Source organism: Podarcis raffonei, chromosome 10 (assembly GCF_027172205.1).
Source record: "Podarcis raffonei isolate rPodRaf1 chromosome 10, rPodRaf1.pri, whole genome shotgun sequence".
NCBI classification, from domain to species: Eukaryota; Metazoa; Chordata; class Lepidosauria; order Squamata; family Lacertidae; genus Podarcis; species Podarcis raffonei.
This window is the reverse complement of record NC_070611.1, coordinates 59778340-59796543: the sequence shown is the minus strand read 5'-3', so window position 1 is coordinate 59796543 and position 18204 is coordinate 59778340. Positions and strand designations below refer to the sequence as shown.

The following is an 18204-nucleotide window of genomic DNA, read 5'->3' as shown; positions in this document are numbered from 1 at the left end:
TAATGAACCCACAATTTCCATTATTTCTTATGGGAACACTTGTTAGCTATGTCTCTCCTCAACCCCATCCCTCTGTCCATGGTTTCTTCCTGAAATCACTACAGCCAATCAGCAAAAGAGAGACAAAGTAAAAACAAAAAAACCCAAACTGATTTGTCTGATTTCTCCTGCTCCCTGTTTTGTCTGATTCCCCCCCCCCCCGCTCTCTGATTTGTCCACTATCACTCCCCTCTTCCATAGTTGTTGCCTGAAAATGGCCACCACTGACCAGCACAGCAGAAACAACCAAGAAAGTAAGAAAGCCAGATATTCGGATAAGTGAATCTACGGAGCCAGGGCTTTTTTTCAGCTGGAACTCTCCAGAACTCAGTTTCCTGCACCTCAGTTGTGGAACCTACCCTTGGAATCCCTTCCGCTTGAATAGTGAAGTCCTTCCTCTTCCAACAAGCCTTTGAAGTTGAGATCTTTCACTGTCTGCATCTGTACTGGAATGGGCTGTAAGATGTTTTTATGGCTTTATCGCTTGTTTTTGCTTCCCTGGTCTCTGGTAGGAAGGACAGAATAACTATTTAATAAATAAAATTAAAACATTGGCATATGCATATATATATATATATATATATATATATATATATATATATATATATATATGCATGCATTTATATACTGCCAGTTCAGGCAATATGACATTGGCACTAAGTATTGAAGGAGACCCAAGTTCAGATTCGTAGATAGATAGCCCTGATGCTTCCTGGGTGACCTTGAGACACAGCCTATGTGGCAGGGCAGTTGTGAGTACTGTTATCAGATAGGAGTTGGAGTGAAGCATACATACATAGTTCATAACTTCTCAGTTCAGACATGCTAAAAACAGCTGTCAGTTTCACTTTCTATTGCTAGGAAAGAGGAAGTTCAGAAGACAGAGTTGGGAAGATTTTGAAATGTATGAATCTGCAGTTCGAGTCTGCCGCATTCTCGCCCCACCCCTTTCTATTTCAAGCAAATGAACCCTTTGAACTACATGCTGATAAAACTGGCACAGTCCCTTGTCTTAAAGTTGCTATGTCACAGTGTTATGAAGAAGCATTCCTAAGAAGGAGCAGTTTTTATATTTTTATCATGATTTATTAAACTAGGGGGTATATTTGAAAGACCTACTTTTTCTCCTCAGCAGAGATAAGAAACCATTAGGGCAACTGCTTTGAATGCCAGATCTAGAACCTGCCTAAAAGGACTCATTCCCCCCCCCCGATCCTTTTATAATTACATATGCAGTATCGGGATGCTTTCAGATGGGGGCTTAATACTGCAAATTGTTCATTTAGATATCATAAATAAGTTGCTAGCAGCAGGGTTGTTGTTTTTTAACTTACTGGATTCCCCCATTCCCACCCTGGGAAGAGTAAATTCAGATTAAATGTGGGGGTGGGGAGTACAGGCTGTCATTTTGATGGCAGGTAGGCACTGCAAAAAACTTTATATGTCACTTTATTAGTTCTTCAGAAAAGGGGCTTCCTTTGATAAAAGCAGAAAGACAAGCAGAAACCTATTATCGGTAAGCGGAACTCTTTTCCTGCTTTTGTTTTCTGTCCCTGCCTTTGTTGCCTTGGGGTCCATCTTGCACTTCTTGCACACTTTGACAACTGTGACTTTAGAGAAGAGGTGGCAACTCTCTCTCCCCACCTCTCCAGAGGCACACAGCCATCGATAGCACCTTCGTTTTTTCATGTGCGGCAGTCTTGGGAACGCAGCATAACAACAGCACCACGAGACATAGTATGAGTCAGTGAGGAAAGCACCTCATTGCATTACTTTTTAAAGACGTTTCATTCTTTCAGTTGGGCAGAAACAGAGGATTCCCCCAGTGTCCCAGCTCACCTGTTCAGCAGGGGAATTCCCAAATTCTTCCCCACTGAGCCCACACCTGCCCGTCTTCAGGAAGGGGAAACGGCATTGGCTAAAACAGCTGAGCCCACAGCCAATGCACCCATTATAAGGAAGCACCAGACTCTCACTCTGCATGTGTTCTCTAGAGAACATCTGCAGGGCTTCTTCATTTCCTTAGCAATCACATGAACAGAGATCAGGTCTAACTTACTCCCGTCTGCACAGGGTTGCAAACTGAACAAACCAAATCAAATCTCTTATCTGCCATCAACTCAACAGGTCACTTTAAGCAATCTGCTTCTTCTCAGCCTCACAACGTATTTTGCTATTTTCCATGTACAATACCCAACTGGAGAGACATTTAAATCCTAGCTCCACATTGGTGATGCCAGTGTTGCCACTGTCACCTGAGAGCAGGAGGCTAGCCGAAGAAGAAGAAGAAGAGTTTGGACTTGATATCCCGCCTTTCACTCCCCTTAAGGAGCTTCAAAGCGGCTAACACTCTCCTTTCCCTTCCTCCCCCACAACAAACACTCTGTGAGGTGAGTGGGGCTGAGAGACTTCAGAGAAGTGTGACTAGCCCAAAGTCACCCAGCAGCTGCATGTGGAGGAGCAGAGACGCGAACCCAGTTCCCCAGATTACGAGTCCACCGCTCTGAGGATGCACAAGCAGATTTCACATACAGTGGTACCTCGGGTTACATATGCTTCATGTTACATACGCTTCAGGTTACACACTCCGCTAACCCAGAAATAGTGCTTCAGGTTAAGAACTTTGCTTCAGGTTGAGAACAGAAATCATGCTCCGGCGGCGGGAGGCCCCATTAGCTAAAGTGGTGCTTCAGGTTAAGTACAGTTTCAGATTAAGAGTGGCCCTCCAGAACAAATTAAGTACTTAACCCGAGGTACCACTGTACACTCCTTCCTTCCCTACCACTTCCTGCCTCCAAAACACCGGCTGCCTCATCCTTTTGCAGATTAGCACTCCCACCTTGCTTGCCTGCTGCAATGATTCAGGCAGTTTCATTGCAGTTTTTAGAACTGTTTTCAAACTAAGTTTCCAGAGCAGATAGCGTTAAATAAAGTATAAGGCATGGCAGGCCAACTTTGGGCATTTTTAAAGTAACTTGCTGCTACTTTGAAGTCTGTGGGTGACAGCTGTTGCATTAGAAGAGTTTCATTATTATTACCGTATGTCACACCTTGGAGGGAATGCCTCTTCCAATATATTGCTTTATGTGAACATTCATTTATTTTCAAAGTATTTATTTATGCCATTTTTATTCTGTCCATCAACTAAGTCCTTCAGGCAGTTTATAAAACTTATAAATCAATAAAATGCAATCCACTGACAAAAAGGGGGGAAGTTTACCCCACCCACCCAGTCATTAGCCATTTACTTCCTGTGCCCCCTCCAAGAAGCGGAAGATGGTATATGTGAGTCTCCTCCCCATTTTATCCTCACAACAGCCCTGTAAGGTAGGTTAGGCTGAAAGATGGCATCTGGCCCAAAGTCTTCAAGTTGGCTTCATGGCTTTGTGGGGATTTTAACCTGGGTCTCCTTAGGCCTAGTCTAACCCAGACTTCCCCATGTCTTGGTGCCCACTGGATGTTGCTGGACTACAGCTCCCATTCTCCTTGACCACTGGCCATGTTGGCTGCAGAGTCCAAAACTTTTGGATAGCGTCAAGTTCAGGAAGGCTGCTCTAACCATTACACCACACTGGCCATAACTGTGAGTGTGACACCTAAAAACGGGTATTCTGGCTCACCTCACCATTACTGCAATAAACTATGCAAACTGATGCAGAATTATCTGATTAATCATATGTTTGGTCATCTATTTATTTATTTTAAAAATTATATACCTCTGTATCATTTAAAAATATAGCAAGGCAGTTTACAACAATAAAACATAGAAACCGTTGGGAAGTTAAAAGCAGACATCAGTTAAGCACTGTGGAAGGACGGATTCTTAATTGACTGCAGAGGCCTGGCGGAGCAGGAAAGTTTTCAGCAGGCATTTAAAACTTGGCCCAGAAGTTCAAAGCTCCCGCGATCAGAAGGCTGCCTTGAAGCGCGTCATAGTCCGAATAACCCGGCGCATTGGACGGGAGGCGGCGGGCAAATCGCTTCTTGGAAAGCTTGTTCTCAGAAGCGCCGAGCAGCGCCTTGGCTGGACGTCGCTGAATCAGAAATGTGTAATCCCCGACGCCGCCCCGCTGCCAGCACTTCTTCTCTAGACCAAGGTACAACTCGTGGGAAAAGCCCGCTCGCGAAAAGGGCCCGTGCCGCTTTAAAAAGCGGGATTTGGAGGGGAGGAGCGCACCACGAAAAGCGGCGCGAGGAGGAAGTGAAGTCAGTCTCGCGGTGGCGAATCCGCTGCTCGGAGCGGAGCGGACGAAAAAAGAAAGAGAGCGAGCGAGCAAGCAGGCGGCGGGGCTGCGGGACCTGAGCTGGGCAGAGCCGCTTTGCATGGTGAGTGGCTTCGGAGAAGCGGGGTTTCCCGCCTCTCCCGCGCCCCGCTTTGGAGAGCCCCTCTTTCCCCGACGCGCGCGCGAGGGTGTGGTCGCAATGGGGGGCTTTGCTGGCGGCCGGTTGGCAGCGCCCCCTCCCTCACCCCCCACCCCTCGCCGAAAAATCTCCGGCCTCAAAAGAGAGTCAAAAATGCTTGGGAATGTTGAGAAGGCACTGACTGGAATCCCCCTCCTCCCCGCGCTTCCCCCACTAGTTCAGCCATAGGCGAGACCCGCTTGCTTGATGTTCTGGAGGCGCTTCCTCGTGGCTTTTCCCCCTCTCTCTGTGCGCAACCCAATTCTGTGGCAGTAGCATATAGTTGTTCCAAATGTTGCTCTTCGTTTTCAATAGCCGTGGCAAGACTATTAGCCCGCAGCTACGCTTGGAAAGTATTGCCGAAGGGAACGCGCCGTTTTCTTAAAGCATTCGCTCCTTGTCTAGTCTTCCCTTCCTGAGGGCTTTTGTGTGCGCGCTTTTGAGGGAGACTCCTCGAAGAGCCATGAAAAGACAGAGGACAGCCGATTAATTCTGTTTATTATTCTGTTTTTAGCATTGGGTGGGTGCGGTTGCTCTTTCTGGGTTTCCGCCTCGTGTTTTGTTGCGCGGTTTTCCTATTTTTACTCCCATTTGGAGGTATTTGCAGGACACGCGCACGTCCCAGGCAGACGTTGCCCAAAAAATTCCCCACTGGGGGTGTCCGGAAATAACCGTGGTTGTGAATGGTGGTCAGGGGTAGGGGAGGCCTCGGGGCGCCTTGTCGGCTCCTTGACTGGGCAGGCCGAGCTGGGGGAACAAGAGGCCTCTTTGGCTGCTTGCGAGATGCCCACAGTGGCATGTTCAGCCAGGACCTTGGGCTTTGGGGGCTCCCTTCATGGGGCAAAGTTCCCTGCTGCCAGTACCCCTCTCCCTGCAAGCATGCATGGAGCAGGAAAGTCAGCAGCCAGGAGATGCAGAAACAGCAGCTGCCGCAACTTGTTTACTTTCCTTGGTTGGGTCCAGAGGGAGAACCCTGTATGGCTGTGGTGCCCTGGCTGCATTTGCCAGATGCAGACAGGAGGATGTACTGCAGGTCCTGTAGATCTGGGGTCCCCAATCTTTCTAGCCCAAAAGCACTTTTGGAAATCTAAGAAACAGACATGAGCATGAAAAAAATACCCATTTCACATAAACTGCCAAAACAAGCAAAAACATTTGCACTGCCTCAAAATAAATAAAACCTCCCCCTTTAATATGTATTTATATATAAAATAGGGAGTTGCAGGGGGCCATGGCAAGTGCTATCAGGGGTGTCTTTTGGGTGCCCATGGGAACCCCAGCTCTAGACATCGTTGAACTGTATTTTTTTTACAATAATTTTTATTAGTTTCCAAATCCAAAATACACCTCATTATATCTATATCAAATCACAATACCAAATCAAATACCCAATTGTATAATTTTGGTGCCCCCACCCCCCGCGTGCTAGAATTACAGGGTTTTTAAAAAAAAAAACTGCTTCCAAAGTCTGTCTTAATCCAGTTGTTTTCCAATCGTAATTACTCTATAATCCATTCAGCAGCTGCAACGTTTATAACTTCTATTTGTATTAACACATTCAATAATTTATTAGTCCATAAATGAAGATCTATATCCTTTTGCTACTGCGTGTAGTAATTACTTGTCCATAATTTTTCTTCTTTCTTTGCCAAATGTTAATCCATTTGTCCAGAAAGTCCCATGTCGCTCCAGTTGTTCTCTCTCCTTTCTTTTCTCAATTGTAGTTGCAATATAAATACATCAGCCTAGAAATTAGGTTTTGTTTATATAACTTTTAAAAAAAATATTATTGTGGCAGGCAATGTGTGTGTGTAGGAAGAGCTTGAATATTGGAAGCACAGTTCATCTCAGGCATCCTCTCACCTTCTGTTCCCACCTGCCCCAGATTCCTAGTGGTGCAAGGCCACCTTGTATCATCAAGAGTGGAATGGGGTGAGACATTACATCACAATCACATTCCTGAATGCAGTGTTATACTTTACCCATAGGGTTGAATGGCAACAATTGACTCACTTTACCTTAGGATAAAATGGGACACAGCTGGAGGGAGGTGACACTGAGCTTTTTCTCCAAATCAAGCTTCATCTTAATGTTTAGGCCCAAGCTTGATCTTAATGTTCATGTCCTCAGTCACACCTAAATGTGACAACGTTGGGAACGAGCATTTCTGTAGCTAAAGTACCTCAGAGCCTGCCAAGATTACTGGGAGGCAAGGGAGTTCTAGGCATTTTCCCAGCTTCACTTGCTACCAATGCATGTGTCATATTCAGTCCCTGCTTCTCATAACAACAGCTGCAGAAGCCTCAGTGATGAATAGGTTTGTCAAGGAAATAGGAAGAGTGGCCCTGCAACTGCCTTTCTTTCCCATCCACCATAGAGGCCATAAGTGGTTGCTTGGGGTCTGAAGTGTGTGATATGGCGCTTGTTTCTCTAAAATGCAGGTAAGCAGCGTTAGGAAAGGATTTCTTCCACCTTGCTAATATTTTAAAGGGGTAAGTGCCGAAGAATACACACAAGTGTTTTGGACCTGATTCAGGTTGCATGTTTTCTACTTTTGTGTTACAATTTTGAACAGTGCTGAGTTTGCTCACTTTTCAGAGCGTGGTAATACTCTTGTATGCGTTCGGATTTGATAGTGGGTTTCACAGAAGTATAGCTTGCATGCAGAAGTACATCATTTTTGCAGCCAGTCTGCGGTGGAAGTATCCTCACTATATTTTGGTTGGAGGAAACCAGTAGTTTTCAGCAGAAGCCAGATTTTTACCACTTTGATAGTCTGGCCTTTGTATTAGTCACAAAGCCACATTTTCTTCCTCTACCCACCCCCCCACCCCCCAAAATTTTTTTAAAGCATGAAACAAACATGCACATAAGGCACTTGAAATAAAAAACCAATGTAGACAGCATGCCTGATGCACTAGAGAGGGAGCTGTTGTGTTTGATTTGGAGACTGTATGTTTCATTACAAGAGCAAATGTGAGGAAAATCGAGCTCACCCCTGCAGCAGAACCTCCTCACGTTTGCTCATGATTGGAGGAAATGGCCTCCTTTTCCAAAGTGAATTTGGGTCTAACTTCAACCTTGGAATATTATTCCTTTTATTAATAATAATCTTTTTGGCCAGTGACCCATTGAGTAAATTGAGAAGCCTCAATTATATTTCCCTTTTGCCACTGTGGTTGGAGGCAGGTGTGTCTTGCAAGAAGCTTCTTCTGGAGCCAGGGTGTGAGAATAGAGGCCATAACCCATAGGATAAGGTTGCCAGACGTCCCCGTTTCCCAGGGACAGTCCCCAGATTTACAAATCAGTCCCCATACAAAATCCGTTGAAGTCCCTGGATTCATTGGAAAAAATCTGGTAACCTTACCATAGGAACTTCGTGCTTGTGTGAATTATTTGCACACATGTGTGCTCCTGTTACCCTCTGAATATCTGGAGTCTCCTGTGGGTTTGGATAAGATTGGTCTCTGTGACATTTGGAACAGTGAGACTTTTTTCAGCATCTACTTTCTATATCTCTTATCTCTTTCTCCACCACCACCTATCTTTAGGTGCGCAGCTGACAATTAAACTACCTGAGGGAAAAAAGAAACGTTTTGCAAGTTGGCAACACGTGAGCTGTTCAGGCTGTCTGTCCACTGCGCAGACACCTCCCCGCATTTGGCAGGCTTCACTCAATGGTTCACATGGGTAGGTCTCTTTCCTGTGAGCAATTAACTCTGTGCTATTGAGCGTGTGAGTAGACACTGTGAATGTAATCATAAATGAAAACAACACTGCAAGCCCCCTAAATCACACTCTAGAGTCAGTGTTAGAAACTCATATATAAGGACCCAGGTGGGTCCTTAAACCAGGGTTACAGTTGCCAAAATGGAATGTTTAGTCCCACTTAGGGGCCAGATAGCTCAAAAGCATATTTTTCAATACAGTGGTACCTCGGGTTAAGTACTTAATTCGTTCTGGAGGTCCGTTCTTAACCTGAAACTGTTCTTAACCTGAAGCACCACTTTAGCTAATGGGGCGTCCTGCTGCTGCCACGCCATCGGAGCACGATTTCTGTTCTCATCCTGAAGCAAAGTTCTTAACCTGAAGCACTATTTCTGGGTTAGCGGAGTCTGTAACCTGAAGCGTATGTAACCCGAGGTACCACTGTACAACTCTTGGGTTCCTGGATTTCATTCTCATTGTGCAGATAAAATATCACTGACGGAATTCTACAGGATGTGTTGTTAGTGTGTGAAAACAGGCAAGATCCAAGGATCCTCAGACATGCGCCTCCAGATGGTGGAGACGTCAGACGCCATGCTGGCTCCTAGCTTCACTTGGTCACAAGTGACCGATACCCAGGTGAAAAATGAGCCTGGCATATGGGAAATTTGAAACTCTGCTAGAGGTGCAAGATAATTCCCACAAGCAACAGGAATAAAAAGGGCTCTTGTCAAACCTACATCCCAGATACTTAGCAGCTGGAAACGTGAACAGACAATGAGAACTGCTAAAAATAAAATAAAATAATCATACCCAACTAAAGGAATTAAGGGGTTTTATCACCAAAGACCTCATTCTTACTATTGGAGTTTGAGGTGAGCAAGCAATCAGTGTAAATAATTGCCCACAAAGCAAAAAAAATTAAAAGGGAGCACATCCAATATTAATAGATGCCAGCTAGTATTCTGCTTTTCATCTTGACCAAAAAAGTCCACCTAGAGAACTACTGTCATTCACTCCTGCTTCCGGAAGTACAATGTTTTGTGTTTCCTGGAACTTGGGAGCTGAGAATTTGATGTTGACAGCTACTTCCTTAATAAATATGACCTTTACAACATGAGTCATTTTTTTAGGTTGTTGACTTGAACATATGTTTTTTTCATGGCTGTGACGATGATATTATGATGACTGTTGTCCTTATATAATTGACACCCTTCATATCTTTACTTGGCGATTCAAGCGCGTACCAGAAAGTTTAGGGTGAGATTCACCTAATGTGTCCCATCAGCAGAAGCCCCCCCCCCCGCCCAGGATTTCTGCTTTCACAGTGGGACTTCTCCCCTCTCTCCTCTCCTTGCCCACCCCCTGAAATTACCGTATTCCATCTGACAGGCTGAACTGCTTGTGCTGATGGAACATTTCTCTTAAAATAGTGTTGAATTCTTTCCTGAGGTTTCAGCAGTTAAAGTAGTCGCCCTAGTGCAACAGGTCTACTTTTAAAAAAGGAAGTGACTTTTTGTGGTTAGGAAAGTGATGGAGCAGTGTAGTCAAAAGTATGGGATGAATGAATCAGTAATGCAAAGGCATTTATCTTCCCTTGCATTTTGAAAATTCAGTTTCTTTGGCATCTTTCTTTGGAGCCTTATATAAATTTGATTTCTGAGTGTTTATTGTGCCTTCTCTCCCCCCACAAAAAAGTTGGGGTTTTTTGTATCCCCTTGCCAATCTATGAATTACCGTATTTTTCGCCCTATAGGACACACTTTTCCCCCTCCAAAAATGAAGGGGAAATGTGTGTGCATCCTATGGGGCGAATGCAGGCTTTCGCTGAAGCCTGGAGAGCAAGAGGGGTCGGTGTGCACCGACCCCTCTCGCTCTCCAGGCTTCAGGAGAACCCCAGCGCCAGCCCCACAAGGTCAGGGGACAGAGGGAGGCGGAACGCCGCCATCCCGCTGTCTCCCGAAGTGGTTTGGAGGCTGATGGCGGGGAGACCCCACCGCCAGCCCCGCAAGCTCCGGGGACAGAGGGGAGGCGCAGCGCGTCTTCCCGCTGTCCCCGGACCTGATCTGAAGGCGGGCGGCAGGGAGAAGAGCGCTTCTCCCCGCTGCCTGCCCCACAAGCTCCGGGGACAGCTGGGAGGCGCAGCGCGTCTTCCTGCTGTCCCCGGACCTGGTCTGAAGGTGGGCTGCGGGGAGAAGAGCGCTTCTCCCCGCTGCCGGCCCCACAAGCGCCTGGGGGGGGGGGATTTTTTTTCTCTTTATTTCCCCCCCAAAAAACTTGGTGCGTCCTATGGGCCGGTGCGTCCTATGGGGCGAAAAATACGGTAAATACTTTGGTGTATTTTGCAACCTTTGCAACTAAAGCTATTTCACTTTCCCAGTTCTGACAAATGTCTGCACTGTTTTGTATTGGAAGTTTGGTGGCAATCCCTAGGTGGCACCAGTAAACATTGCAATCATTTTATAGTTCGGTTACAGAGGTTCTGTTATCTCCATTTAACCAATTAAGCTTTTTTCTCATACTCGACCAACATTTTCTCTGCACACATTGCATTCAGTATAGGATTGCTCCTAATTTTTGTACAACATAATACGTTTTGTGATTGCCCCCGCATGCAAAAATTAAAACAAACAGATTGCCCAAAGCTTTGAACTTTAAGGCTTCATTTAAAGTTCACTGCAGGCTCTGTGAAGCATAGAATCTACAATATTGCCACAGATTAATATATGCAGCCTGGGATTTGGACTGGGAACTCAGAGTAGGAGTAGGAGTAATAATTCATTTATAATAGCTTCCCCTGGAGTATCCCAAAGGGATTTACAGTATATTAAAAGCATGTATAAAACAGTCACACAGATTGCGTGGCAGCCATACCTTAGCCAACAGTCCTGCAGCTTGCTTTGCTTAAGGCAGGTGTGGAGAGGCTGTAGCCCTCCAGGTGATGTTGGTTTCCACCTCCCATCAAGCTCGGCCACCATGGCTGATAGTTGTGCATCAGGGCAGCCACTGGTCTCTTGCAGTAGGTGATAAGTGACACACCTCTCTCCTTGGCTTTTGACACCTGAGATGTATGCTTTTTGGACCCACCTTCTGTGGTTGTAAGTGGCTTTAAACTGTATTTAACATGGTGCTTTAGTTGTTGCAACCCAAGCTGGGACTTGGAGTGGTGGGCAGGCAAGTCATAAACTGGTTATAATAAGAAGAATACATTTCCAGTCGTTAGTGGATAATTGGAGCCTGAGCCGCAGACCGATACTTATTTCCTGTGGTTTTTATTGCCAAGTTAAAACAATTTGGTCTGCCTTAGTGATTTCCTATTCCTTTGAGGTTTCCCCTTTGGAGTTTATTGTTCAGCGTCCCCACTTCCTTCATACTCTGCTTTCATTCTCCTTGTCTGAGCTAGGCTTAATTGTGCTTAAACTGCTTAGGCAAAGAGCAGCAAGATTTGCAGCGGAGTGTGCAGGCAGACATTGAGGGATGGTAAAAGAAAAAAGAAAGTGCAATAATCCAGTGTGGAAGTTACCACCTACCTGGGTAGTAAATATACACAGGAATGCCCTGCATATATATTTAAATTAAATTCAAACAAACTTGAGTGTTTATTGGAAATTATTTTAATTTGAGTACATGGAAGTAGTTAAGCTAATGACAGCTTGACTGCAAGCATTGATTTTCATTGTTACAATTTAAGTGGGGAGAAAAGGAAAGCGCTGAGGCCTCCTAACACTAATTTTAGCTTGTGAAAAAGCTGTTTATTTCAGGCATAGGCAAACTTGGCTCTCCAGATGTTTTGAGACTACAACTCCCTAGCTAACAGGACCTGTGGCCAGGGATGATGGGAATTGTAATCCCAAAACATCTGTAGGGCCAAGTTTGCCTGTGGCTGGTTTATTTGTTACGTTGGCATACATCCCCAGCAGTAATCAACCTGAAAAAATAATTTTATGGATAATAATAATTCAAGGTATTTTCCATTAAAGAAATAAAACCCATTCATCATCAGTGAAAACACCAGCAGATATATGCAAATAAAATATCTTGAGAAGTTCTGACCTTTCCCCCAGTCCGCAGAAATATATAAAATTCTGGTGTGAAATAGCTGTCAAGGAGGCCTCTTCAGATGGTAATTGCTGGGCATATACTGGCCAGCTTGAGCTGCAGAGAGAGAATTTACCAAGAGATGAAAAGAAATCACATGCAATTCTTCTTTTGCAGGTAGAAGCCCTGTGATTTCCGAAGATTACGAGTAACCTGGCTTCAGCATCAACGATGGACCAGGTTGGATCAAAAATTATTTTCAAATAATTGTATCGTCTGAAGAAACGTTGAGTTGTTTGTCCAAGAAAAGTTATTTTTGAGTCACCTTTTCTAGAAGCCCCTACCCCCTTTCCCCCTAAAAGTGTTCAGCAGAACAAAGCTAGGAGCAGCCTGTGGCTCTCACTCACCCCTGAGCCATGTAGAGACATAGGGAATCCCTGCTTAGGAGTGGAGGTCCCCGTCTCTTCCAAGTTCTCAAAGTTTACAAATTGCTGCAGTGCACAAGCACAGATCCCATATGTTTAGATAAGTGTTTTCTTGTGGAAAGCACTGACCTTGTAAGGTAGCTCAGAATCACTTGAGAATTCAGTCCCGATAGCTGGCTTTGATTGTGCATGCACAACTAAGCGGGGCCATTTCCAGAAGAGTAGCTGTGTTAATCTGTTGCAACAAAAAACAGCAAAGAGGCTTGTGGCACCTTAAAAGACTGGCCGGTTTATTATGGCATAAGCTTCCACAGACATCGCCTGATGAAATGGACTGTAGTCCACGAAAACTAATGCTGGCACAAGGCTCAGTCAGGCTGGTCCTTAATCTCATTTTTCAGACATCAAGTGTGAATTAAAAGATGCCAAGATCACCTTATTAGCAATGGTGTGATGGTGATTCGAAGACAAGGGCAGAGTTGAAAAAGAAATGCACTACAACAGAGTTACAAAATAACTGCCCCTGGGACACAAGATACCATACTTGGCTCTCACTCTGGAGAGTTTGACAGTGCCTGGTATTTTTAGTATCTTAAGAGCTGCTAACTTCCCCTTTTTTGTATTTAAATATAAACTGATATTCTCCGGTTTCACAGGGTAAGATTATAGATATGCATAACCCCTGGATCAAGATGATAAATGATTTCATGCACTAGAACTGCTATTATAAATATTTTTAAATAAGCATTAAATGAAGTTGGCTGCATGCTTGTCTATCATAAATAATACCTGTTCTGTTTCTCTCTCCCCCCCCCCATTATAGGGTGATTATAATAGCCCCTTTCAGGAGGCACAGCTAACCAAGATTCTCCTCTACTCCTTCCTGGAGAAGTCTTCCGACTGTGCTTTTGCTTCAGAGCTTTGTGCTTTGAAAAACCAGTTGGTTTCAGAGCAGGACGATGATGACGAGCTTCAGACAGATGGCAACAGATTTGGGCAACCTGAGGACAGTAGGTATTTTATCTTGAGCAAACAAGATAAAATTTGTTTGTTTGTTTGTTTGATACCCTGGCTTTTCCCTCAGTGCAGGACCCAAGGCTGCTGACAGCATGAATTCAAACAGACAAAACTACAAATATGCAATAAATATAAATATTTTAAGAACAGTTAAATAAATAAAACTATTAAAAATAGCTCTGCTGACAGTTATGGCCATTTAAAAGCACACATGCAAAAACATACATTATTATCCTTTCTTTTCTGCAAGCAGCTCAGAGCAGTGTACCCCTTGCACACACAATTCTCTCAGTAGCCCTGTGATGTAGATTAGGCTGAGAGGCAGTGGCTGCCCTAAGGTTTCCTAGCAAGCTCTGTGGCAGGGATTTGAACCCTGGCCATAAATTCAGTGCTGTAACCACCATGCTACGGTGGACACTTGTAGCAAATCCTCTGTGCTGTCCTCCTCAGCTGTCTGTTTGGAACCTAACTTCAACCTTGGGCACATCCAGTGCATTTTTAAAACACATGACTTCCCCCAAAGAATCTAGGGAACTGTAGTTTGTAAAGGGCCCTGTGAGTGGGAAACTACGGTTCTCAGGATTCTTTCGGGGAAGTCCTGCTTTAAATGAGTGCTGGGTAGTGCTTTACCTATGTGGTGTGGATATGCCCCTTATTTATTTGAACAATTTATATACCACTTAGCTACAGTAGTCTTTCAGTGATTTTTTTCCCAAAGGTGCAATACAAAGAATAACAACCAGTTTTCACCAAAAAACGAAACATCAGTTAAAATGCCTGCTGGAATAAAAAAGCCTTCAGTAGGCCCTGGAAGTTCAGAGAGGAAGAGTGAGCAGAGAATTCCATTCTGTTTAATCTTTTTTCAGTCATATATCCAAATTCAGATGAAGAGGAAATTTTCCGGATTATTGGAGCTCAGCTGGCTGAAATCGGAGATCAGCTGGCTGCCGAGATTGACCCATCGCTCATACAGAATCTTGTGCGGCAGTTTATGGCGAAGAACATGTCCAAAGAGGTGATTGAGAGGAATGAAATCTAAGGCTTACTTCAGAGTTTCATCTACCATGATAAGTGAAATCCTAGATCCAAATAACTGCTGTGCGGTTTTTCTGGGAACCCTTGCAAAGTCCATGCTTCTGTTGCAGAGGTGACTTGGTGAATGGGATGTATAATAATTACTTCAGCTTTACTGTTGGGACTGAGGAACATAAAATTGGAGTTGGGAGAGAGAGTTCAGGCATGTTTTGCTGTGGATTCTCTTACAATCTCGTGAGCTAAAAGGCAGTGATTTCTACTTCAGGAACGCAGGGATATGTCTTCTTCTTGGACAGAGGACAACAAGGCATTCAGCTTCATTTCCATAGCTGAAATTTCTGTCCACCAGCAACAGGCTAGACTTGTAGTCTTGCAGCCAACTTAGCTGCAAAATTGGCATTGGGGCACAAGAGTGTTCCACGAAGCAGGCGAGTCCAAGGCTTGCTCCCACTGCTTCCCTTGGGGTGATTTTTTAAAAGTCCCTCCCCCTAAAAGATAGAATCATAGAATTATAGAGTTGGGAGGGACCATGAGGATATCTAGCCCAACCCCCTGCAAAGCAGGAATCTTTTTATCCAACATGGGGCTTGAATCTACATCCCTGAGATGAAAAGTCTCATGCTCTGCCAACTGAGCTATGTCACCAGACTTCCATTATTTATGTCAAGGGTGTTCTCATAAAAGCAGCCTCCCCATATGTGTGATGAAGCAGGCACAACCTTACAAACAGAACATCATTTTTCACTGGAGGAGAATCTTGATTCTATGACTGTAATCTGTAATAGTACTTCTGTTGTGGTGGGAGCATGTTTTAAAGAAAATTTAAAACATGGAAGAGGTACAGCCGTTGTTTTTTCATCTATTGGTGAAAATTGTTTTAAAGGGAATTACTTGTCCGTTAAGCAAAGGAGTGCCTACTAACTACGGATGTTGGAGGTGTGGAGCGAGCAAAGCAAAATTGACCCATGTTGTGGTTCATTTGGCCGGGGGCGGGGTTGGTTGTTTTCATTTATGTAGAAGGTGTATTTCCATTTTGATCTCCCCCACAATAAATTGTATTAGGTTACTCACCAGAAATATGGCTATAAATGGAGAAGGCTGCCATTATTTTAAAGTGGGTGGCCAATGCATGATTATAAAAAAGTAGAATGCAACTTAATGCCACTCAAGCTTCAGTGGTAAAGGCCTATAAACAGTTGACACCTGCAAATTATAATCTAAAAGTATTTTGTCTTCTTTGAGGAGTTACTTTGCTATTGACATATTATTGGATTGTTGAATTTTGAAATCCGTACATAAATGAACCCATGTATAATTTAGAAAAAAATTTTTTAATTAATCTATCGTTGGTGGATGTTAATGATTGTTACACTGATCTTTGATGTTTGGAACTATTGTAATATAAACAGCAAAGGAGCAAAACAAAGATCCGCCAAATGCCTTGCGGTGTGTGGGGACGAGGGGGAAGAGAAAATAGGTTTTATTTGTGAGGGATTGGAGTAGAGAGGAACAGAAGGGCAGCATTTCAAAGAGGTACATTTTTCCCCTCTCTGTTTTTTAGGCAATAACCAATCACCTGTCTCAAGTAGTGAAGGAAGTTGTGCGAAGGATGCCTTTGGAAATGGAGCAGGAGAGAGCCATGCTAGTGGTAGCTATGGTTTTAGCCAAAAAAGTAGCAAACACTGTGCCATCTCTTCTACAACAAGTGTTCAGCACAACCGTGAACTACATCAACCAGAACCTCCGTGATTATGTGAACAACTTGGAACCTGAGGTGATATAAAATAAAATCCAGATGTTGCTATTTAATTATCTCCATGCCCAGTGAATAATTCAGCCCTACTTTGGAAGCTAGGGGGAAAAGGAGTGGTTATTCAGGCCGTGTGAAATGTTATAGGAAAGGAGTTTGTTGGGTCCCTGATTTTACATCATGTGTGAATAGGATGCACAACGGGCCCATGCACAAGTGGTGCTGCTTGTGGCCAGAGACAAAACAATGGGGCATGACTTCTGTACAGTCTCCCCATCTTGCATCCTCACATGCAAGAGGCAGTCACTGCAGTTCAAGTGACACATTCCAGCCAGACAGAAGGACTTGAGGGTGCCCACGGGGGAAATCCTGAGGGCCTGAAGTTCCATATGTTTCCTCTGTTAGGATGAGGAAATTGAGCATTTTTTACTCTGTTTGGTGTGTTAGCCTTTCCAAGATCACCAAATTTTGGGGGCTTGCAAACCAGAGAAAACATTGTTAGCAACACACAGAGAGGCCCCTGAAGCTTGTTTCATCAACTGCAAGATTTCAGTTGTAGCAGGGAGGAGTCAGGGAAGGCTGCTGCAGGCACATGTGTGTCCAGAGATGCCATGTTGGCAGTATGTATTCTGACTTGTGAACCTGCCTTCAGTTGGACCCTAAAGGATGGGCTGGGGAAACCCAGCCAGATGGGCGGGGTATAAAGAATAAATTATTATTATTATTATTATTTTATTATTATTATTATTCATACATGCAGGGCATGTATGAAAAAAAAAGCCTTTTGGCGTTCACTTGTTTGGGAAATACCTAAATATGTGGACCATTGAATATAACTGTAGTGGACTGAACATAACTCCCTCTTTTCTTTCTCTTCTAGAGGTGAATGAAGGGAACACAACATGTCTACCTTTAAGAAATCTTTTTTTTTTTTTAAACCAGGAAACAGTTATAAGGAACTGTTTTAAGCTTTGCTTGCAATTTTTACCAATAGTAATTAGTTCCATTGTGCTGCTTACCTTGCTTTAAAGTATGAATTATGAATGACATTTTTTTTCTACTTGAAATACTTGGTCCTGCTCTACATCTCAGGAGGCAAGTGGCTATTTTTCTTGGGGTCATGGCGGGAGCAGTCCGTCATTCCTTGCAAATGACAAGCTTGGAGCAAAGGGTAGATGTTCTGTTCTGCCAGTTGCCAACTGGATTGGAGTGTTTGGGATCACTTATAAAACTACAAAGCCTTAATGAGCAATAGCAGGTGCTCCAACCCATCTAAGGACATCACTCTTGGGCATCAGTGAAAGGAATTGCACTAATGTGAAAAAAACCTTAGCTGGGGGAACAGTGCTGGCTATGTATGCTGCTATTGCCCCATGGTACCTAGCCTTGGAGCAGCTTCATCTTTCCAGTTGTCTTGGAAACTGGCTCTAAAGAGCCAGGTGTTGTCCAGTTTTTAGCAGATCATTGTTAATTCAAGTAGTTGATATATGTAGTTGTGTTGCTGTTTGTAAAATTTCAAAAATGAAAATTGTTTCCTGTTTTCTTTTTACATTAGGCAGCAAATTTTACAGCAGAGGTGGTTAACCTGTTGCCCTGGTAGCATGTGTTTCTGGACTCATCAGTGCCACCCAACAAGCCCAAATGAGTAGGAATGCTGTGGCCACAGGTCACCCACTCTTGCTTTAAACGAAGCTGCCTTGTGATGTCCAATAAAAATCCCTTAAGGTTGCTTGATTGGTGGGTTCTGCTCTGTCATGCAAGTGTTTTATTTGCACTTGGGAATTTCCAGCT

The 18204-nt window shown here is 44.0% G+C and overlaps 1 protein-coding gene across 3 annotated transcripts; it reads left to right on the top strand.

The window, feature by feature from the left end:
• Positions 1-4222: 4222 nt before the first annotated feature.
• BID (BH3 interacting domain death agonist) lies at positions 4223-17342 on the top strand. 3 transcript variants are annotated; one of them, XM_053406220.1, is made up of 6 exons: positions 4223-4365; positions 12368-12426; positions 13435-13621; positions 14495-14643; positions 16225-16460; positions 17296-17342. In XM_053406220.1, the coding sequence occupies exons 2-5, from the start codon at positions 12418-12420 to the stop codon at positions 16444-16446; spliced, it is 567 nt and encodes a 188-aa protein (XP_053262195.1). In that variant the 5' UTR covers positions 4223-4365; positions 12368-12417; the 3' UTR covers positions 16447-16460; positions 17296-17342. The 3 variants fall into 3 exon arrangements, with proteins under 3 accessions (XP_053262195.1, XP_053262194.1, XP_053262196.1); XM_053406219.1 differs by having other exon boundaries at positions 12364-12426; XM_053406221.1 differs by having other exon boundaries at positions 4228-4365; positions 12364-12426; positions 16225-16437; positions 17294-17342.
• Positions 17343-18204: the final 862 nt, after the last annotated feature.